This window comes from Saccopteryx leptura, chromosome 2, assembly GCF_036850995.1.
Source record: "Saccopteryx leptura isolate mSacLep1 chromosome 2, mSacLep1_pri_phased_curated, whole genome shotgun sequence".
Taxonomy (NCBI): Eukaryota; Metazoa; Chordata; class Mammalia; order Chiroptera; family Emballonuridae; genus Saccopteryx; species Saccopteryx leptura.
In genome coordinates, this window is record NC_089504.1 from 113,908,263 (window position 1) to 113,930,861 (window position 22,599).

The 22,599-nt window shown below is 44.9% G+C and overlaps 1 protein-coding gene across 1 annotated transcript in view; it reads left to right on the forward strand.

The window, feature by feature from the left end:
- Positions 1-22,181, forward strand: part of LGR5 (leucine rich repeat containing G protein-coupled receptor 5) — a 143,169-nt gene extending 120,988 nt beyond the window's left edge. Inside the window, exons 12-18 of the mRNA XM_066368565.1 lie at positions 115-180; positions 1,079-1,150; positions 14,775-14,846; positions 15,631-15,756; positions 16,907-17,052; positions 19,814-19,897; positions 21,079-22,181. Coding sequence (XP_066224662.1) covers positions 115-180; positions 1,079-1,150; positions 14,775-14,846; positions 15,631-15,756; positions 16,907-17,052; positions 19,814-19,897; positions 21,079-22,166 — 1,654 coding nt within the window. The 3' untranslated portion in view covers positions 22,167-22,181. The remainder of the gene's footprint in view (positions 1-114; positions 181-1,078; positions 1,151-14,774; positions 14,847-15,630; positions 15,757-16,906; positions 17,053-19,813; positions 19,898-21,078) is intronic.
- The last annotated feature ends 418 nt before the right edge of the window (positions 22,182-22,599 follow it).

Sequence of the window (22,599 nt, forward strand, 5' to 3'; positions counted from 1 at the left end):
GTTCCATGTCGGCCTTCAGGAGATATATCAGTTTGGAGGTTAAAGGGGAGCAAAGCATGTTTCCTTACAATTAATATGTAACAGATTTTCCCTTTTGTACCTTTCATTTTTCAGAGATCTGTCTTACAACCTCCTGGAAGATTTACCCAGTTTTTCAGCCTGCCAAAAGCTTCAGAAAATGTATGTCTACAAAGTCTCTAAGTCACCTAGCAAAAAATAAGAGCCCAACCTCACATTTCCAGAAATCATTGGTTCGCCTACGCTGTGGCTCGTGGGGAAGGCATTTGATGAGTTCCCTTCTTGCACACATAAGCGTGACTGTATGGGATGGCTATAAAGTTGGAAAATACAGATAATATTTTTTCACCATGCACTGTATGATAAATAAACCATTTATTATTTCCTTTCCCCCCACCCCCTGAACTTGTTGTAATACTGTAGGTTTGGTTGAGCTTTAAAATTTTGCTAAACTTATATATCCAATAAGTCTTGTTCTTTTGTAATATCAGGTACATTTGTTTCACAATAGTCATCCTTAGGAGCAGGTGCCACTGACTCTACTTACACACAAAACATTGTAGAATTCCTCTCTTAAAATTGCCTCCTCTATAAAACATCAGCCTTATTGCTTTATAGTCATACTTTGGTTTTAAAGAGTATTAACCATTGATGCTTTCCTACTTAATTTTTCTCTGAATGCCTTTGGGCAATTAAAAGAGAAAAAAAATAACCCATTTTGAAACTCCTGAAGACCCTCACATATAAGAAAGGCTCAGGAGGCAGAGCCAGGAGAGGCATCCTCAGAGTGTTTGAAAGTAGGTGGCATTTGGAATGTCGTTTTATAGTCACCCAAAAGAACTACTAGCTGCTTTGGAGGAGAGACAAACAATCCTTAAGTGTATAAATTATACTGGTCTTTTTTTTAAACAAAACAAAAAAATTTATAAAGGTCACTTGATAGTCACATTCCATGTGTTTCTTTGAGTGAGGGCAGGTAATCCCTCTGTAAAAGTTCTCTGAAGACTAATCTTTGAAACCAGTGACTCTGAAATGAATCTTTGGAACTCTGTCGTTTCAGAGATCTGCGGCACAATGAAATCGATGAAGTCAAGACCGACACTTTCCGGCAGCTGCTTAGCCTCCGATCTCTGTGAGTACTGCCTCCCAGCACCTTCCCCATCACAGAGCACTTTCTTTTGTGGGTCTTCCCTTAATATTTTCTCGTCAGTATATATGCATATTGTTGGGGCTTCATGAAAATTTGCTACAGAAAGGCAAATGTTTTGCTCATGGCCATTTCCAGAAACAAATGTTCAAAAGTCATAAATTTGCAGTCTGCTGCAGAGAAAGAAGAAGGAGGCCATGCTGCTGAGCAGCGGACAGAACTGACAGGACGGGCTTCTGGTTCCAGGCCTGCAGTTGTCAGGGCTTGTTTTGCATTACAAGAAAAACAAATGACCACACGATTCTTCCTGCCTATTTTTCTTTTGGTGGTTAAGCAGCTTTTCAAAGTGCATCTCAAAGTGTTTAAGAATTACCTAAGGGGCAGGGTGACTGTAAGAAATGCAGATTCCAGGTTTTCCACTGCCTCCTGACTTAGAATCTCTGGAGTGGGACCTGAAAATCTGCATTTTTACAAGTACACTAAGATTTGAGCACAACTGTATTCAAAACTGCTTCTGTTGCTCAGCCAACTAAGAATTGTATATATACTGCTCACAAAAATTAAGAGATATTTCAAAATGAATATGAAGTGATAAAAAACATTTGATTTATTTATTTTTATTAAACAAGAACATCAGAAAAGCACATGACAAGTTTAAAAAGTTGTTTGATTATGGAAATGAGATGCAAAACCAACTTTTATTTCATTGGTGAAAATGCACTATACAAAAGGCTGAAAGTCAGCCCTGGCCTGTTGGCTCAGCAGTAGAGCGTTAGCCTGGCGTGCGGAAGTCCCGGGTTCGATTCCCAGCCAGGGCACACAGGAGAAGCACCCATCTGTTTCTCTACCCCTCCCCCTCTCCTTTCTCTCTATCTCTCTTTCCCTCCAGCAGCCAAGGCTCCATTGGAGCAAAGTTGACCTGGGCACTGAGGATGGCTCCATGGCCTCCGCCTCAGGCGCTAGAATGGCCCTGATTGCGGCAGAGCAACGCCCCAGATGGGCCAAGCATCGCCCCCGGTGGGCATGCCGGGTGGATCCCGATTGGGTGCATGCAAGAGTCTGTCTGTCTGCTTCCCGCCTGCTTCTCACTTTGGAAAAATAAAAAATAAAAATAAAAAGGAAAAAGGCTGAAAGTACTGGAGTATCTGCACGTTCCCTGATCCCCTAATTTTTATGAGCAGTGTATTTAATTCCATTTTATGATTGAAAACCCCCTCTATTAACCATAAGTTAAAAAAGAAACCTTCATAACATTTTTTTTTTGGTGACAGTTTAACATTTCCAGCCTGAAACCGGATTTCATTGTAATTTTGATGAATGATGACAATATGCAATGTTTAAACTATGGTACACCGGTATACCGTTAAAAACCTTTTGCTTCCTAAAGTTTTTCATAATACTTAGAGGCTATACCTTCATAAAATACTACCATTCCTCAAAACATTTTAAATTCACCTTTAAGAATCTCCTTCCAAAACTTTACTTTAAAAACCATCTTGTTCTTAATTTAGTTGTGTTGCCTTTTCCTTACTTTTGATCTAAATCAGTTTGTGAAGTTCTTTTTTTTTGTAAACGTAAAATAAAAATATATTACTTACTTTTATTTCTACTTTATTCACCAGGTTGAACCTCTTGGTTTGCATGATTTTGTAGGGTTTTCTGGGTCAAGTGACTAGCAAACCATTTTCAGAAGTCAACCCTGGCTGCTTTGGAGAAGAACCTTACTCTACATATAAGTGGCAGTCTGACCTAACCTTGAATTCATGTCTCCTGACTTTGAACCTGGTGTTCTGTCCATGTATACCATGGTAGTTAGTTCTCTGTGATGCACTGATATTGTCTTCACAGGCAGCATGTAATCAAATGGGTCACATAAAATTAGCAGTGGTCTCAAACTTTGCTGACTTAAGTCTTTGTCCATTTTTAGAACCAAAATCAGATGTATTAATATCTTTTGGCTCGACTATGTTTAAATAATTTTCTTTAATTTAAATACATATTTCTCAGACTGCTGACAATATGACTGAGAATATAAGAAATCTTCCCAGGAATATGCTCCTTTGGAATTTTTTACCTAAATTGACAGTCTCTGGGGGTTTTATAATCTTTTTTGTTGTTGTTGTTGTTGTTGTTTTGGGGGTTTTTTTGGGTTTTTTTGGGGGGGGGGTTGTATTTTTCTGAAGCCGGAAATGGGGAGGCAGCCAGACAGACCCCCGCATGCGCCCTACTGGGATCCACCCGGCACGCCCACCAGGGGGCGACGCTCCGCCCATCCGGGGCATCGCTCTGTCGCAACCAGAGCCACTCCAGCGCCCGGGGCAGAGGCCAAGGAGCCATCCCGAGCCGAGCGCCCGGGCCATCCCTTGCTCCAATGGAACCTCGGCTGCGGGAGGGGAAAAGAGAGACAGAGAGGAAGGAGAGGGGGAGGGGCGGAGAAGCAGATGGGTGCCTCTCCTGTGCGCCCTGGCCGGAATCGAACCCAGGACCTCCGCACGCCAGGCCGACGCTCCACCACCGAGCCAACCGGCCAGGGCTGGGCTTTATAATCTTTGAGAAACCTGAATTAACGTTAGTTCCAATATGCTCACAAACCAGAACACTTTACAAGGAGTACTTAGAGCCGGTGAGGGCTGTGAGCCATTCCCACCTGGGATCTGGCAGAGCTGTGCAGAGGAGGACTCACCACATGCTGGACAAAAATAGTGCACATTGAACATAAGTAGTGCTTCAGGGGAGCCCGAAAAGGTGCTCCACCCAGGGATTCAAGACTTACCAGAAGCCTTGAAATTGACATTTTCCTTTAGAATTCTTTCCCTTTACTTGCATCTCTTCCACAAACATTGTGCACAAAACTGTACATTGGAAGTGAGAGACTGTTCAGAGATGTAGAATCTAGCCTTTGTTCCAAGAAGTGTACCATTTAGCAGGGAGATATAAAACTTACTCTCAAGCAACTATGCTGTATATTAGAATTTGGAATAGAGGCAGCCTCAAATGTATGGTTAACACCTTGCTCCTTGGAGTCAGACAGAGCTGGAGTTTAGGTTGTGACTATACTGCTTAATAGGAGTTGACAAGCTATTTAACTTCTCTAAGACTTGGTTTCTTCATCTGTCACATCAGGGTAGCAATACCTGTAAGTATTATTCTACATAACTGCATTCATGACATAGTTATGTAAATGAATTAACACAGTTTTTGATACCTAGTAATTGATAAGTGTTAGCTTTTATAATTATATATATTTATATATTTTAAAAGGGTTTCAGTTCCCCCTCTGCTCTTAATAAGTGATTGCATTTTTTTATTTACTCATTTTAGAGAAGAGAGAGAAAGAGAGAGAGAAAGAAAGGAGGAGCAGGAAGCATCAACTCCCATATGTGCCTTGACCAGGCAAGTGTAGGGTTTTGAACCTGCAACCTCAGCATTCCAGGCCGATGCTTTATCCCCTGTGCCACCACAGGTCAGGCCTAAGTGACTGCATTTTACATTGATGAAGAACCATTTGTAAAATTGTGAAGTGGAGAAAGTTCAGGATGTATGGGGAAGTGGCCAGTCTCAGTTTGTCCAGAATCTGGGACCTGTGTGGCGATGTCTTGAAATATAAGATAACTCTGAAAGGGTCAATTAAGGTGAAGCTTGAAGAGTTTTGAGTGATAAACTGAGGAATCTATCTTTAAATAAACAGGTGTGGGCAGGTAGAGAAGGATGGTGTGTTGTTTAAAAAGAAAGTTCTGGAGCAAAACATCCCAATTTCACTGTTTACTGCTGCATGACAATGGGCAAATTATATAATGTCCCTGTCTCAGTTTCCTCGTGTGTAATAACATAACCAATGTCATAGGATTATTATAAGCATTACAAGATATTCCATGTTCATTAGTAGCTGAGAGCCTAAGTAAATGGAAGTTGTTGTTGTTAGTATTAATTATTATTATTATTATTATCATTATAGAACTGAATAGTTGATTTACAAGTAGCGAAAGCAAAAGACATTTTTTCAGTGTTATTTTATAATTAAAATGGCATGGCAATAAATTTTGAGTAAGATAGCCATTAAATGTGACCATTTATATTTGGCCAGAGGCCTTTTTATTTTATTTATTTATTTATTTATTTATTTATTTACAGAGACAGAGAGTGAGTCAGAGAGGGATAGACAGGGACAGACAGACAGGAATGGAGAAAGATGAGAAGCATCAATCATTAGTTTTTCCATTGCGCGTTGCAACACCTTAGTTGTTCATTGATTGGTTTCTCATATGTGCCTTGACCGTGGGCCTTCAGCAGACTGAGTAACCCCTTGCTTGAGCCAGCGACCTTGGGTCCAAGCTGGAGAGCTTTGCTCAAACCAGATGAGTCTGCACTCAAGCTGGCGACCTCGGGGTCTCGAACCTGGGTCCTTCCCCATCCCAGTCCGACGCTCTATCCACTGCGCCACCTCCTGGTCAGGCTAAATGTGACCATTTAAACTTCTTTCCCAACCCCCAAAGATTTGTTTTTTCTCCAAGTTTCTGACCATTTATGCAGTCAAGTTCTGGCTAGAGGTGACTGACCTTAAGAGTTTCTGTATAAAGTGGCCTGTGCAGGTGCAATTCACATATACAGACATGCCATTGGCAGCTGGTAGTTTGTGCTGTATCAATATACTATATGTAGCAAATATGTTCTTGAAAAGTTAGGTGTACATTAGTTTATATAAATTGAGTATTTTAAGCAAAAAAGGACAAATTTTACTCTAGAGAAATGCTGTCATTAATTTATTTTTAAAATATAAAAGAGGCCTGACCAGGTGATGGTGCAGTGGATAGAGTATCAGCCTGGGACACAGAGGACCCAGGTTCAAAACTCCAAGGTCGCTGGCTTGAGCATGGGCTCACCAGCCTGAGTGCAGGGTTGCTGGCTTGAGCGTGGGATCATAAACATGACCCCATGATTGTTGGCTTGAACCCAAAGGTCACTAGCTTGAAGCCCAAAGTCTCTGGCTTGAGTAAGGGGTCACTGGCTCAGCTGGAGGCCCCCCCTCCATCAAGACACATAGGAAAAAGCAATCAATCAACAACTAAGGTGCTACAGTGAAGAATTGATGCTTCTCATCTCTCTCCCTTCCTGTCCATCAGTCCCTGTCTTTCTGTCTCTCTCTCTTTCTCTCACTAAGAATAAGTAAATAAAATAAAATGTAAAAGAGACCACTATCTCATTTATCATCTTTCTAAATTCAAACATTCATTAATTTGGGTGGGCAAAAGACTAAATAAATTCTCTCTACTAAATAGCACAAAAGAGAGGGCTACCAAAAGGCAGGGTTCATCTTGCTTTTTTTCTTTTTAGCTTTTGCAGAAAATCTACAAGTATTTCAACCTGCCATTATTCATTTCAGTGTATCAGTTTGCTGTTGGTGTAAACATTGGATGAATAATAAATAGGCATGTCACTTCCCTAGAAAAACTCGAAGAGCCAGCGTGCTCATCTTGGATAAGTACAGACGGGGGGATGCCTGACCAGGCAGTGGTGCAGTGGTGCAGTGGATAGAGCATAGGACTGGGACGATGAGGACCCAGATTCGAAACCCCAAGGTCACTGGCTTGAACACAGGCTCACCAGCTTGAGTGCGAGGTCACTGGCTTGAGCGTGGGATCCTAGACATGATCCTGTGGTCACTGGCTTGAGCCCAAGGTCGCTGGCTTGAGCAAGGGTCACTCACTCTGCTGCAGCCTCCCTACCCCCTGGTCAGGGCACATGTGAGAAAGCAATTGGTGAACAACTAAGGAGACTAAGGAGCCACAACGAAGAATTGATGCTTCTCATGTCTCTCCCTTCCTGTCTGTCTGTCCCTATCTGTCCCTCTCTCTATGTCACATACATACACAAAAACTAAAGAATCAGATGTGTGGTCAGGGTTAGGAAGATGACAAGTGTGATCAGCTGAGTGAGGTAGGGAGACTGGATGGATCAGGGAAGCGCTCTCTAAGCAGGTAGCATTTGAACTGAGACCTGGAGTATAAGTCAGACTTTTTATTTTATTTTATTTTTTTGTATCTTACAGATTTTTATTTCTAATAAAGTAAATATTAATTTTAAATATCCCACATAAAAAGCTCTTTAGGGAGTCTTTTATTTTCCTCCAGACAAAAAGGGTCTTGAGACCAAAAAGTGAGAAAATTACTGTGGTTTATCTCCAGCCATGGTTGGTCCATTTTTTGCTCTGACCTCATGGGTGCCATGGTGATAGAGCTACGACCACCCCTCTGTCAGCCTCCAGCTGGAGGCTGATTTGTGGGGACCTGTTGGAACTTGGAGTAGCTTTTCTTTCTTTCTTTTTTTAAGTTTGGGTTTTTTCACTCTTTTTTTATTTACCTTTTCTTTTTCATTTATTGTCTCTTTTTTCATTTTTCTTTTTTTCTCACTTTTTCTTTCTTCTCAATTTTTCTTTTCTTTGTTCTAGTCTCATTTTTTAATATTTTCTTTACTTTGGTTTTCTTTGGACGGTAATGTTTTTGTTGTTGAATTTGTTGGGATGACATTGGTTAACAAGATTACACAGGTTTCAGGTGCACATTTCTACCATCATCTGCCTGCTACGTTGAGTACTCACCACCCCAGGTTCTTTGTTCTTTCTCTCACTTTTTCTTTAGAATTGTTTTAGTTGGGATAGTTAGTATTGATATAGTTACTATAGTTAGCATTGTTCGTTAGTATTGTTAGTTCGCGTTGTTAGTATAGTTAGTATAATCAGCATTGGTATAGTTAGCGTCCTTTATTAGCATTTAGCATCGTTAGTATTAGTTACCATAGTTTGTTCAGTTAGTATTGTTTATTAGCATAGTTAGCAATCATTGATATTATTTTCACTTAGTATAGTTAGCAAGTCACCATGTCAAATGAACTTGCAGCCATCTCTGCCTACAAGGAGCCCTACATTGGCCATTACGAGCTACTGAACATCATTGGCGAGGGAACCTTGGCCAAGGTGAGGCGGGTTCAGCACATTCTGACTGGAACAGAGGTGGCCATTGAAGTTATTAATTGGCAGAGATCCTAGGGTTGAATCATCCAAGTATCATCAAATTATTGCAGGTGATTGCCACCCAGGAATCATTACTGCTCTTTCTGGAGCATGTGAGGGGAAGGGACTGGTCTGAATGTCTGGAGGCCCACAGTCGCAGGACTGAGGAGGAGACTCAAGCCATGTCCTGGCAACTATTGTCAGAATTTCAGTGCTGCCACCAAAGGGGCATCATCACAGGGACCTGAAGCCAGAAAATATACGGAGAGATGCTGAGCTGAATGTCAAACTTGCAGACTTTGACCTCAGTAGTGAATTTACGGGCCATAAGCTGTGGTACTGTCTCAGGTCACCCCAGATCCCCTCCAGCGCCAAACATATGGTGACCCTGGGGTGGGTGTATGGAGCCTGGGGACAGTTCTTTACAGGAAGGTGATGGGGACCATGCTGTTTGTGGGGGAGGAATTTGGGGAACAAACCGCAGATACTGAACGAGCTCTTTCATACACCATGCTGTATGTCTACAGAAGGTCAAAACTTTTTTTAAAAATGAATGACCCTTGACCCCACCAAAAAGGAATCTCAGAAGATAGAATGAAAGATCCATGGCTCAACATGGGCCAAGTGTAGGAACTTAGGCCTTACAGTGAGTCGCCCTGTGATGACATGGAACCCCAGGAAACAGAAATCAAGAAGGACCTGGCATTCGAGCAGAATGAGATCCAGGAGTCAGAAACAGGAAGAAAATAACAACAGTGATGGGCACACTTCTGATCTCAAGTACCACAGAAACCAAGGTGAAGGGCCACACCTCAGGGTACAGCCCTGCCCCTCCCCTGACTCCAACACCTGCAGTCCTTCCTCAACCCGAGAGGTTCAGCCATCAAGGTAGAAGACCAAAGAGCCTGCCAGCCAGGCTAAAATCAAAGATGACCATTCCCCCAGACAGCCTGGAGTCAAAGACCAGCACCCCAAGCCCAGCCTAACCCTCCAACATGGCCCTGGGAGCTCCCCCCTTACCCACAGCAGCTCCACTCTGAGATGGTGGAGCCTCAGAGGGACCAACAGCAAAAACTCCCCCTACACTGAGCAGCCTAATGGTGAAAGCCCAGCCTCTCCCTCCAGCTAGAGCCAGGACCCGCAGGGAGTGGCAAGAAGGGTCTCCAGGTTCCTATTCAAACTCATGTGCTGCCTGACCACTGGTGGCGCAGTGGATAAAGTGTCGACCTGGGAACACTGAGGTTGCCGGTTCAAAACCCTGCACTTGTCTGGTCAAGGCATATATATGGGAGTTGATGCTTCCTGCTCCTCCCCCCTTTCTCTCTCTCTCTCTCTCTCTCCCTCTCTCTCTCCCTCCCTCCCTCCTCTCTAAAATGAATAAATAAAAATAAAAAATAAAAAAGAACTCATGTGCTGTGGGCTGTCCACTAACAAACAGCATCACAAAAAGACAAGACTCAAGCCAATATGATTTTTAACTTGTGGACGGCCAAGGCAAGGCCATAGTCAAAGTCTGTGAGGGAGGTCAAGCCGCACTCCCTGCATTTTAAAAATGCCAAACTTGAAGGGCTGAGGTCCAGGAAGGCTGGCCTCGTGGTGCAGGAGACCAGCCAGGGGCTGGAGGCAATCAGCTGCGGGTGAGAGCCCTGCCGGAAGTGCCCGCTGTGTGCGCATGGGTCTCTGGGTGGGAGGACTCAGTCCAGTGGACAGTGGAGGTGCGCAAACTGTCGCAGCATCCTCTGCACGGGTTCACATCAGGAGCAGAAAGCACAGCATCTCTGTGGCCCTTAGAAGCATCTTCTCCAAAATACTTGCTGAGTTTGGAGGATGGCCAGGGGCCCCCTGAGGTTCAGGAGGAAAGGCAGACCTCTTTGCACGTCTACCTCTCGGCCCCCACCTGAATGAAACTTGAGAGACTGGCCTGTTTTTCCTGTCCAGTCCTTCCCCTCCCCTACTCATCGTCCTTTACTCCCATATTTGTGGGGGTTCTAATTAAAGTATTTAGTTCTTCCAACTTTCGTAGTCAACTTGATGCTCCGGAGAAATGTCCTGGAGACTCTGTTTTCATCCTCCCTGCACAGAACGGGGACTGTGCATCCTCCGGTGTGAGAAGCGCGTCGTGATGTAGTGTACTTGGACTTGAGACAGAACACCCAACAGCGAGGAATGCGGTGACGCAGGAAAAAAGGCCAGCACCCAGAATACCGGGCCGGTTCCGGTTCCGGACACCAGGGTGAAGCAGGCAAGGGTCTCCGTTCTCCTGCAGCTGAAAGCCTGTGTGCCCTGTGACATCAGCAGGAATCGTCTCCCCTGCCTCTTGGCTTTGCTCACTTCCTGCAGCTGGTGTCATTCTCAGTGGGCTTTCCCTTTATTAAGTCCGACTTTTAAAGTGCTGGAGGAAAAATGTTCCAGGCAGAGGGAACAGCACAGGTCAAGAAAAGAGTTCAAGTGGGAAAGAATTTCATATTTTTCATGGTGCCCGCAGCTTAGTGAGCTAGAGTGAGAACAGCAGGAGCTGTGGCTGCCGTCGAAGGGCAGAGCTGTGTGCCGTGGGAACGAGTGTGGATTTTATTCTGAGAACAATGGTCAACCCTAGTAAATAGTGGAGAATGTCCTTCCTCTGCACACATTTTTTTTTTTTAAGCTGGAAACGGGGAGAGACAGTCAGACAGACTCCCGCATGTGCCCGACCGGGATCCACCCGGCACGCCCACCAGGGGCAACGCTCTGCCCACCAGGGGGCGATGCTCTGCCCCTCCAGGGCATTGCTCTGCCGTGACCAGAGCCACTCTAGCGCCTGGGGCAGAGGCCAAGGAGCCATCCCCAGCGCCCGGGCCATCTTTGCTCCAATGGAGCCTTGGCTGCGGGAGGAGAAGAGAGAGACAGAGAGGAAGGAGGGGGGGTGGAGAAGCAAATGGGCGCCTCTCCTATGTGCCCTGGCCGGGAATCGAACCCGGGTCCCCCACACGCCAGGCCGATGCTCTACCTCTGAGCCAACCGGCCAGGGCCCTCTGCACACATTTTTGTTTATCTCTACATATTTCAAGATTCACCAGGCAGGGTAGATTTTCTTATATTTGAGAGCCAATGAAGAATATGATGGCCCTGGCCGGTTGGCTCAGTGGTAGAGCATCGACCTGGCGTGCAGGAGTCCCGGGTTCGAATCCCCGCCAGGGCACACAGGAGAGGCACCCATCTGCTTCTCCACCCCTCCCCCTCTCCTTCCTCTCTGTCTCTCTCTTCCCCTCCTACAGCAGAGGCTCCATTGGAGCAAAGATGGCCTGGGCGCTGAGGATGGCTCTGTGGCCTCTGCCTCAAGCGCTAGAATGGCTCTGGATGCAACAGAGCAACACCCCAGATGGGCAGAGCATCGCTCCCTGGTGGGCATGCCGGGTGGATCCCGGTCGGGCGCATGCGGGAGTCTGTCTGACTGCCTCCCCATTTCCAGCTTCGGCAAAATGAAAAAAAAAAATAGATTATAAGTAAGAAACCGTATGTGTTTTTCCCACTTTAGTCCTTACCATACCAGTTCCCTGAACATGTAGAAATGAAAATCAAAACATTCATTTCAAAAAGGGAAAGATCTACCTGCCTCTGGTTCTTACATCACTGACTAGCTGATCTTGACCTTTTCACTGAGGAACATGCGGTGTTCCTTTGATTCACCTGTCATCTTTCCCTGTGATCTCAACCACATAGACTGATGTGTGACTCTTACCAGTTTGTACATTAAGTGGTCCCTTTCCCTCCTTGCCCTGATCTTTCCATTTCTGGGTTCTTTGTGGGCTGGGAACTACCTTCCCCTGATGTCAGCATGCAAGGGAAAAAATGACTTTGCCCTAGGGCAGTGGTCGGCAAACTCATTAGTCAACAGAGCCAAATATCAACAGTACAACGATTGAAATTTCTTTTCTTTTCTTTTCTTTTTTTTTTTTTTTACAGAGACAGTGAGTCAGAGAGAGGGATAGACAGGGACAGACAGACAGGAATGGAGAAAGATGAGAAGCATCAATCATTAGTTTTTCCTTGCGCGTTGCGACACCTTGGTTGTTCATTGATTGCTTTCTCATATGTGCCTTGACCGTGGGCCTTCAGCAGACCAAGTGACCCCTTGCTGGAGCCAGTGACCTTGGGCCCAAGCCGGTGAGCTTTTGCTCAAACCAGATGAGCCCGCGCTCAAACTGGCGACCTTGGGGTCTCGAACCTGGGTCCTCTGCATCCCAGTCCAACTCTCTATCCACTGCGCCACCTCCTGGTCAGGCAAGAGCCAAATTTCTTAAACATAAACTACATAGGTAAGTACATTATCATTAACTTAATTAGGGTACTCCTAAGCCGGCCTTTGTGCCTGCATGTAGTATTTTGTGGAAGAGCCACACTCAAGGGGCCGAAGAGCCACATGTGGCTCTCGAGCCCTGGTTTGCCAACCAGGGACCTAGGGCCATACAACTCAGTGTCTGCCGCCCCTGAGTCTGCCCGGACCTCCTTGAGAGCCTTCCAAGAAAGTCTGCACATAAGCCCTGGGTGGCCGCGTCCAGCTGACTCCACAGGGCTATAACTTGGCAGTGCAGGGCCACAGTGGGTCGGAAGGATGGGTCTAATGGATCTTTTCCCTCGGTGGGACTACACTGATCTGGTGTGAGGGGAAAAAATGGTTCTTGTCCTATAGTCACACAACTTAGTTTTTTCCTGTTGGTCTCTAACATCCCAAATCCATTCAAACCTCCTTAAGAGCCCTCCACAAAAGTCTGCACTGTGAGCCCAGGGTGAAAGCAGCCAGCAGATTCCTCCTCAGAGCAAGAGCAAGAGCTTGGTATTGCTGGGCCGGAGGGACTCAGCAGTGTGGGATTAGTGCACTCCCCCAGGCTGATGCCATATGGAAGGGCGTGCTCGACCCAGGAACAATGGTGTCTGTGTGTGCTATGGGTGAAGGACTCAGCTAACGGGACCTTGGCAGCTGTCCCTTTAGCCTTCACCCCAAAGCCACACCACCCTCTGAGCCACCCTCCCTCTGCCAGAGCCCATGGTGAGTGGCTGTGAAAAAAATTTTGTGCACTGGCCCTTTAAAAGAGCCCCCAGGTTTCTAGCAGATTCCTGTCTCCCCCTGGCAGACAAAATCTCCATTGTTATGTGGGATCCTCTTTCCAACTCTGGTGCCCTAGGCTGGGGAGCTGGGAATGGGGTTGATACTCATTCTTTTTTTTTTTTTTTTTTTTTAGTAAGAGGAAGGCAGGCAGAGACAGATTCCCGCATGGGCCCTGACTGGGATCCACCCGGCAAGCCACTAGGGGGCAATGCTCTGCCCATCTGGGGCCCTTGCTCCCTTGTAACCAGAGCCATTTTTTAGTGCCTGAGGTGGAGGCCATGGAGCCATACTCAGTGCCCAGGGCCAACTTGTTCCAATGGAGCCATGCCTGCAGAAGGGGGAGAGAGAGACAGAGAGACAGAGAGAAGGGGAGGGGGAAGGGTGGAGAAGCAGATAGGTGCTTCTCCTGTGTGTCCTGAGTGGGAATCAAGCCCAAGACATCTATATGCTGGGCTGATGCTGTACCACTGAGCCAACCAACCAGGGCCAAGACTCTTTATTAAGGGGCGACCATTGCAGCTGAGATATCCCTCCAGAATCTTAGCTGCCACCCTAGGAGTGGGGCCAAGCCTTTTCACTTCTTTCCCTTCCTACCAGTCTCAATGGGGCTTCTTCCGTAAATCCTTGATGATAAGACTTTGGTTCAGCTAGCCTTCAGTTGGTTATTCAGGATGATTATTCTATAACAGGGGTCCCCAAACTACGGCCCACAGGCCACATGCGGCCCCCTGAGGCCATTTATCTAGCCCCCCGCTGCATTTCCGGAAGGGGCACCTCTTTCATTGGTGGTCAGTGAGAGGAGCACAGTTCCCATTGAAATACTGATCAGTTTGTTGATTTAAATTTACTTGTTCTTTATTTTAAATATTGTATTTGTTCCCATTTTGTTTTTTTTACTTTAAAATAAGGGCCAGAGATATTTTATAACTTAAAATGTACTTGCTTGTGAGAGCAAGATCCTCAGGGAGTTTCTATCTCTTCCCATTCCCCTACCCCAACTTATCTTAGAGATACCCTAATGAAATTTTACAACCACATTAAGGTCAACTTTTTAGCAGGAAGAGAGTAAAATCTAAAATAGCCACCTGAATAATTTTTCTTGACTGATTTAAACAAGGTTGCTTTAAAGTTCTCTGCTTAGCCTGACCTGTGGTGGCGCAGTGGATAAAGCGTCGACCTGGAATGCTGAGGTTGCCGGTTCAAAACCCTGGGCTTGCCCAGTCAAGGCACATATGGGAGTTGAAGCTTCCTGCTCCTCCCCCCTTCTCTCTCTCTCTCTCTCTCTCTCTCTCTCTCTCTCCTCTAAAATGAATAAATAAATAAAAATTTTAAAGTTCTCTGCTTAATCATTTTATAATATTAATCTCCTTATCTGAATGATGATTTGATAAGTTAATTGTTCCAGTCCTGAACAAAAATTAAATTTTGTTAGAAGAATGAATGTATATGGTAAAACTTCACGTGGTCATTTTTGTTTTATATATATATATAATCTTTTCACTTTTTCTTTTAAATAGGAATTTAGCTTGGAACAAAATTGCCATTATTCACCCCAATGCATTCTCTACTTTGCCATCTCTAAGAAAGCTGTGAGTATTTTATTCCTGTTCACTTGTTTATGGCAGATCTTTTCATAATTAGAGACCATCTAAGCCCACAGTGCGCAGATGGCCCAGCCCGCAGTGTTCTCCACACTAGAGCGATATCAGACCTGAGAGAAGCCCCCTATCCCACAAGGCCATGTGGGCCATTATGTGGCTAATTGAAGTTCTGGGTGACAGCTGGTTCTGGTTATTGAGGTGAAATTTTCCATTTTTGCTGAGTGAGCAGGTGGAATGGAGTAGGATGTCAATTCCATTCTAAAGGACTTTCAGTTTATAGTTGGCCACTTTGACTAATGGAAGCCCTTTCTGTCCCTTTTCCCCCATGCTCTCCACCTCTTGTTCTTTCCTCTCTCCATCGCCCGTGTCTACTGGAGAAAGAAGGAATTGGTCAGACAGACGTTAAGGGGAGAAGGAGAGGAATAAGACCCCAACATTTTTCCCCTCACCCCTAAATTAATCCAGTCAGCATCACTTTTCAAATTAGATGTAGCATCTGCCACTTCATTTTAGATATCTCCCCCCAGCAAAATTAAGCTGAATATAGAAATTCCAATTTGGATGAGATTAAAACACTTCTCCCCTGCAATTCTGATTGTAAATAGAAAAGGTATCAGAAGCTAAAGCCAAAATAGTTACTTTTACCATTATGAGTGAGGACCATGCTTAGAAGTTTTTATGGAAGAATTTAATAATCGTTAGGTTGCTTTTTTAACATAAACATTTTATGCTAACACAGACTAAAAGCCAATTGTTGTTTGATGTTTTGCAGGGACCTATCGTCCAACCTCCTGTCGTCTTTTCCTGTAACTGGGTTACATGGTTTAACTCACTTAAAATTAACAGGAAATCATGCCTTACAGAGCTTGATATCATCTGAAAACTTTCCAGAACTCAAGTGAGTTTGTCATTAAAGCTAATAAGATACATTTGTGGTCATGTGAAATAACAGACGTGTTGTAGTGGTTTTCAAAATTTATGAGGTCATGGGATTCTTTTGAATTGCATTTCATGCCCTCAGGTCCGCTGTGCCTGAGGCATTGTTAGGACAAGTCCCAAAGTGGGAGACTAGATCTTCCTGACTACATTTCGTTCTTCTTAAAGATGCCTCCTGGAATCATTGAGTTCATGGAGTTTGAAAACCATTGATCCATGGGATATAAACCAGGACATGTAATTAAATGTTAGAACATTATTGTACTCCTGTTTACATTTTTTAATTCATCTAGCTTGTATATATGTTCTAATAAAATGTACTAAATTAATATTTGCTTGAGGAAGTAATGCTCTTTAATATTTGTTATGCTTGTTATTGATTTTTTTAAAAATCCCTTGAGAGTTGATGCTTCCAGCTCCTCCCCCCTGTCTCTCTCTATGTCTCTCTCTCTCCCTCTCTCTCTCCTCTCTAAAATGAGTAAATAAAATAAAAATTAAAAAAAAAAATACACTTAAAAAAAAAATAAAAAAAATAAAAAATCCCTTGAAAGAATATATACACATATATATTTCTTAATAAAAGTACTTTTACACACTTTTAAAACCATACCCCCCAAAAAGAGTTTGGAAAGTGGAAGAGGAAAAAAATTCTAAAAATATCCCCTAAACAACTTTTTCTGTTATTTCCTTCCAGACTTTGTTTCCAATGTATTTCTGATTGTTAGACTCATCATATGTATACAAACTTTTATGTTTTCATCACTTAAGATTTTGTCATACCATAAGCACTTTCTAATAGTGCTAAATTTTTCCTAGCAGTCATTTTTTAACCTTTTTATTGTGAGAATTTTCAAACACAAAGGTAGAGAAAATTGTATCCTCATTACTCAACCTCAGCAATTATTAACATTCATAGCAATAATTTTCAATAACTCCATTATTATTATAAATAGCACTGTGATAAACATTTTTATGCACATAGTTATTATTTTATATTACTTATTAAAGCTAAAACACAAAGGCAGAATTATTGAGTGAAAAAAGATGAACATCTTATCTAACAATTTACTTGATTAAGCATATATTTTTTCTTTGGTTTTGTTCATTTGTAGGGTTATAGAAATGCCTTACGCTTACCAGTGCTGTGCATTTGGAGTGTGTGAGAATGTCTATAAAATTTCTAATCAATGGAATAAAGGTGACAACAGCAGTACAGATGATCTTCATAAGAAAGATGCAGGAATGTTTCAAGTTCAAGGTAAGACCAGCTGTTCTGGTGATGAAACTGTGTCTGGATGGGTCTTGAAAAGTCATCAAACAGATCATCTGAACTCCAGACACTTCCCTATGTAACCATCCCAGCAAGTTGGGAATCCATCCCACTTTTTTTTTTTTTTTTTTTTTTTTTTTTTGTATTCTTCTGAAGCTGGAAACGGGGAGGCAGTCAGACAGACTCCCGCATGCGCCCTACCGGGATCCACCCGGCATCGCCCCCTGCAGACTCCCGCATGCGCCCGACCGGGATACACCCGGCACGCCCACCAGGGGGCGATGCTCTGCCCATTCGGGGCGTCGCTCTGTCGCCTGGGGCAGAGGCCATGGAGCCATCCCCAGCGCCCCCGGGCCATCCTTGCTCCAATGGAACCTTGGCTGTGGGAGGGGAAGAGAGAGACAGAGAGGAAGGAGAGGGGGAGGGGTGGAGAAGCAGGTGGGCGCCTCTCCTGTGTGCCCTGGCCAGGAATCAAACCTGGGACTTCTGCACGTCAGGCTGACGCTCTACCACTGAGCCAACCGGCCAGGGCTCCATCCCACTTTTTAAAGACTCCCAGAGAAAGAAAAAGTTCCTTGGGCATTCATTCTAAAACTTCATCTTTTCTGCAAGTGAACCTTTAATTCTTATATTTATTAGTTCTTCCTTAGCATATATTGTATAAATATGGGGTAATATTGATATAGCTAAACTTTAAAAAGGGGCCTCATCTCTGTGGATGCCTTTCTCAACATGCTTCCAGGCTCTTTTCTCCAGAAGATAGAATCCATTTTCACTTAGGTAGAGGATATAAGCATTTTAGATGCCTCCTTGTTTCAGCAGAAGGGATTATGAAACCAACTTCTTATCTAACTAATTCCAAAACATTCTCCCCTCCCACCCCCCCCACCCCCCCCCCCCACTCCCCCACAGAAGTATCTGTCAGGAAGGTAAAATGAGATAATGTCTGTAAAGCACTTGGCTTTCCCTGAAGTAAGGCCTTACTTAAATAGACAACAATGCACCTCCAACCACACCTGTGGTAACAAAGAGATGCTCTGGGCAGCCCGACTTTCCTTTCCCTGCCAACTCTGCATGTTTGCACACAGTCTAAACAGACTGGCTTTTCTTCCTTTGGGTTTTAATAATTGTTGATTCCCAAGCCAGTGTGATTCATTTCCTCCTGCCTACATACCAGTTTAAGGTGCTGATATTTTGGCACTTGGTTTTTTTGTTTTAGGCCACAGTGTGTGTCTTGCACTTGCTCTTGCTTTGGTTTTTGCTCTTAAAAAATAAAGTAAAACAATTAGAGTGCCTACTATGTGCCAGGCACTGTGCTAGGCCCTACACAATAAGAGACACAGGTTCTTCATGGAGTTCATTTTCAGGGACAGTGATTCTCAACACTGGGCCTCATGTTGGAATCATGTGGACGCTTTTATTTATTTATTATTTTCTTTTATAGGGACAGAGAGAGAGAGTCAGAGAGAGGGATAGATAAGGACAGACAGACAGGAACGGAGAGAGATGAGAAGCATCAATCATCAGTTTTTCGTTGTGACACCTTAGTTGTTCATTGATTGCTTTCTCACATGTGCCTTGACCACGGGCCTTCAACAGACCCAGTAACCCCTTGCTCAAGCCAGCGACCTTGGGTCCAAGGTGGTGAGCTTTTCTTTTTTTTTTTTTTTTTTTTTTTTTTTTTTTTGCTCAAGCCAGATGAGCTCACGCTCAAGCTGGCGACCTTGGGGTCTCGAACCTGGGTCCTTCCCATCCCAGTCCAATGCTCTATCCACTGCGCCACCACCTGGTCAGGCCACATGGATGCTTTTAAAAAATACTCATCCCCAAACCCCACACCAGATCAATTAAATCAGCATCTTCAGGAAAGTGGTTTTTTTTGTTATTTGTTTTTTTTATTTTTTTTAATTTCTGAAGCTGGAAACGGGGAGAGACAGTCAGACAGACTCCCGCATGTGCCCGACCGGGATCCACCCGGCACGCCCACCAGGGGCGATGCTCTGCCCCTCTGGGGCGTCGCTCTGCCGCGACCAGAGCCACTCTAGCGCCTGGGGCAGAGGCCAAGGAGCCATCCCCAGCGCCCGGGCCATCTTTGCTCCAATGGAGCCTTGGCTGCGGGAGGGGAAGAGAGAGACAGAGAGGAAGGGGGGGGTGGAGAAGCAAATGGGCGCTTCTCCTATGTGCCCTGGCTGGGAATCGAACCCGGGTCCCCCGCACGCCAGGCCGACGCTCTACCGCTGAGCCAACCGGCCAGGGCCAGGAAAGTGTTTTAGATCACAGAACTCCTGTTTCACAGATACCTAAACCAATCACCATCAGAGAACACCTCTCAGAACATTTGCACTACCGCTATCTAAGTGTTAGAAAAATGGATAAAATGATTCTTCCACCAGAGAGGACCGCAGCCTCTTTCTAATTTAGGTCAGTGCAATTTGGGGCCATCATAAGCTCCAGAGAACAAGACCAGAATGAGAGAGCTTAAGCGTTATGACCAGGAGTCCGAGGGTACTTTCCTTTCCCCCAGTGTGGCTGGAATACTGTAGCATAGACTAGCTTGAGTACAACATCCAAACACAACTCGATAGTAGACTTGCAAGAAAGCCAGAACCCAGAAAAGAGCAGGACGTCTGACCTTTCATTCCCTTTGTAACACTGCGTGTTTGAAGGCAGTCCAGGACTCTCTCCCCTGGCCTTTGGTCCCCTGAAAAGAGAGACAGATTAATCATTCTAGGGGTTCTCACTTCTGCAGATGAGCGTGACCTTGAAGATTTCCTGCTTGACTTCGAAGAAGACCTGAAAGTCCTTCACTCGGTGCAGTGCTCACCTTCCCCAGGTGAGAGAGACCCCCGCACTGCCTCAGCGATAGTCCCCAGCTTTGACTCTGAGGCCATCAGTGACGTGAGAATACACTTCAAAGCAAAATCTGTGCCACCTCTGTGGCTCCTCAACATCCCTCCCCATGGGGACCTTTAACATACAAATATTCATTCACTGGAGTTGGTCTCCACTCATAAATTCAATTTTTTGTGGGAAACTTTTGATTCAGGTTAATGGAAACTCTAGCTAGAAGCATATGTAATTTTTAAAATATTAGCAATTGAGCCTGAACTAGTATGCAACAGTCTTGCTTACTGTCATCACTGATTTTTAAAAGTGGTTTCTTTTAAGTCTTCCCTAAATAGCTATTTGGTTAAAGCAAATAATAGTTTATACATATAAGCAAAAACAATCTGTATATATGGACTTCATAAATCGTCCCGTTCCCTGAAACAATATGGGCCAGTTGGGGGAAAAAGACAGCTGGAAAGGTTCATGGGTTTTTTTCCAACAATTAAAATGTACCTTGCTCTCAAACATCAAATGCCATTCTAAACCTAAGACAAGATTTTCAAAAAAACATGCCTTCATACTATCCATACTTCCTCTTCTAATATTAGGGGGTGCTTCCCTGGGATTCTCTTTCTCTGCTTACGGAACCTTTTTGAAGCATTCTGGGGGGGGAGGAAAGAAGAGAAAGAAAGGAAAGGAGGGAGGGAGGGAGGGAGGGAGGGAGGGAGGGAGGGAGGGAGGAAGGAAGGAAAGAAGGGAAGGAAGGAAGGAAGGAAGGAAGGAAGGAAGGAAGGAAGGAAGGAAGGAAGGAAGGAAGGAAGGAAGGAAGGAAAGGGAGGGAGGGAGGGAGGGAGGGAGAGAGAGAGAGAGAGAGAGAGAGAGAGAGAGAAAAGCCCAGGAGACCTGGCTTTTTACGTGGTGCCAGCACTGCTGTATATGGGGACCTCCATCAAGTGATTTAAATTCCCCACCTCCATGTCTCTGTGTATAGCTTGGAACCATGAGCCCCTGCTGTGCTAACCCCACCAGTGGCTGAGAAAGTGGAGTGTGCCACAGGGGAAATGTGTTACTGTAGCTATTATTAGCCACTCTCATTTGGTGTCCTGATAAGAGAAACAAAGGTAATTTGGCAAAACTCGCAGGCCATCATTTGATACCCAGTCTTTTTCTTCCTTGGACTAATAGGCCCCTTCAAACTCTGCGAATACCTCTTCGGTAGCTGGCTGATCAGAATTGGAGTGTGGACCATTGCAGTGTTGGCCCTTACTTGTAACGCCTTGGTGACTTCAACAGTGTTTCGGGCCCCTCTGTACATTTCCTCCATAAAACTGCTCGTCGGGCTGATCGCCGCAGTGAACATGCTCTCGGGGGTCCCCAGCGCGGTGCTGGCTGGCGTGGACGCGTTCACTTTCGGCAGCTTTGCACGGCACGGCGCGTGGTGGGAGCAGGGGGTCGGCTGCCAAGTCGTCGGGTTTTTGTCCATTTTTGCTTCGGAGTCGTCTGTGTTCCTGTTGACTCTGGCAGCTCTGGAGCGCGGATTCTCAGTGAAGTGCTCTGCAAAATTTGAAATGAAAACTCCTCTTCCCAGCCTGAAAGCCGTCATTCTGCTGTGCGCGGCGCTGGCCCTGACCATCGCCACGGTGCCCCTGCTGGGCGGCAGCGAGTACAGCGCCTCCCCGCTCTGCCTGCCGCTGCCCTTCGGGGAGCCCAGCACCACCGGCTACATGGTCGCTCTCGTCCTGCTCAACTCCCTGTGCTTCCTCGTGATGACCATTGCCTACACCAAGCTCTACTGCAGCCTGGAAAAGGGGGACCTGGAGAGCATGTGGGACTGTTCCATGGTGAAGCACGTTGCTCTCCTGCTCTTCACCAACTGTATTCTCTACTGTCCCGTGGCTTTCTTGTCCTTCTCCTCGTTACTGAACCTCACCTTCATCAGCCCAGAGGTCATTAAGTTTATCCTCCTGGTGATTGGCCCACTTCCCGCATGTCTCAACCCCCTTCTCTACATCCTCTTCAATCCCCATTTTAAGGAGGATCTGGGGAGCCTGGGAAAGCGAGCCCACTTCTGGACAAGATCAAAACACCCAAGCCTGGCGTCCATTAACTCTGAGGATCTAGAGAAACAGTCCTGTGACTCAACCCAAGCCTTGGTGACGTTCACCAGTGCCAGCATAGCCTACGACCTGCCTCCCAATTCCGGGTCACCGGCAGCTTATCCAATGACCGAGAGCTGTCATCTTTCATCTGTGGCATTTGTCCCATGTCTCTAATATGTGGGAGAGAAATTTTTCAAAAATTGAAAACCCCAAAATGTGAGATTGAGTATAAGAGCAGTAACTAAAAAGAGCTTAGTTGAAACTTGATTTTTTTTAAATCTCTCAGTGTGAAAAAGCTGAGAAGCTGGTGAGACTGGGAAGTGAAAGATAAGGCTGTCTAAATGCTGCTTGTGTAATTTGTTCAGCAAAGAGATATAGCAGTCACACTATTTAGGTAAGCCCAGATTTAAAAAAAAAATAGCTGCTTGAAATATTCCAAAAAGATTAACGATTTCAATTGAATGCTTTTTAAACTCACAGTCTAACCAGGGCAGGAGGTAAAGGGGTGGATTCTTGCTCACAAAAGGAGTTTGAAACCACAAAACCCCTTAAAAGATGGTTGGAGGTATTAGGAAAATAAGAGTTTTAAATAGCCAACAGTACCAAG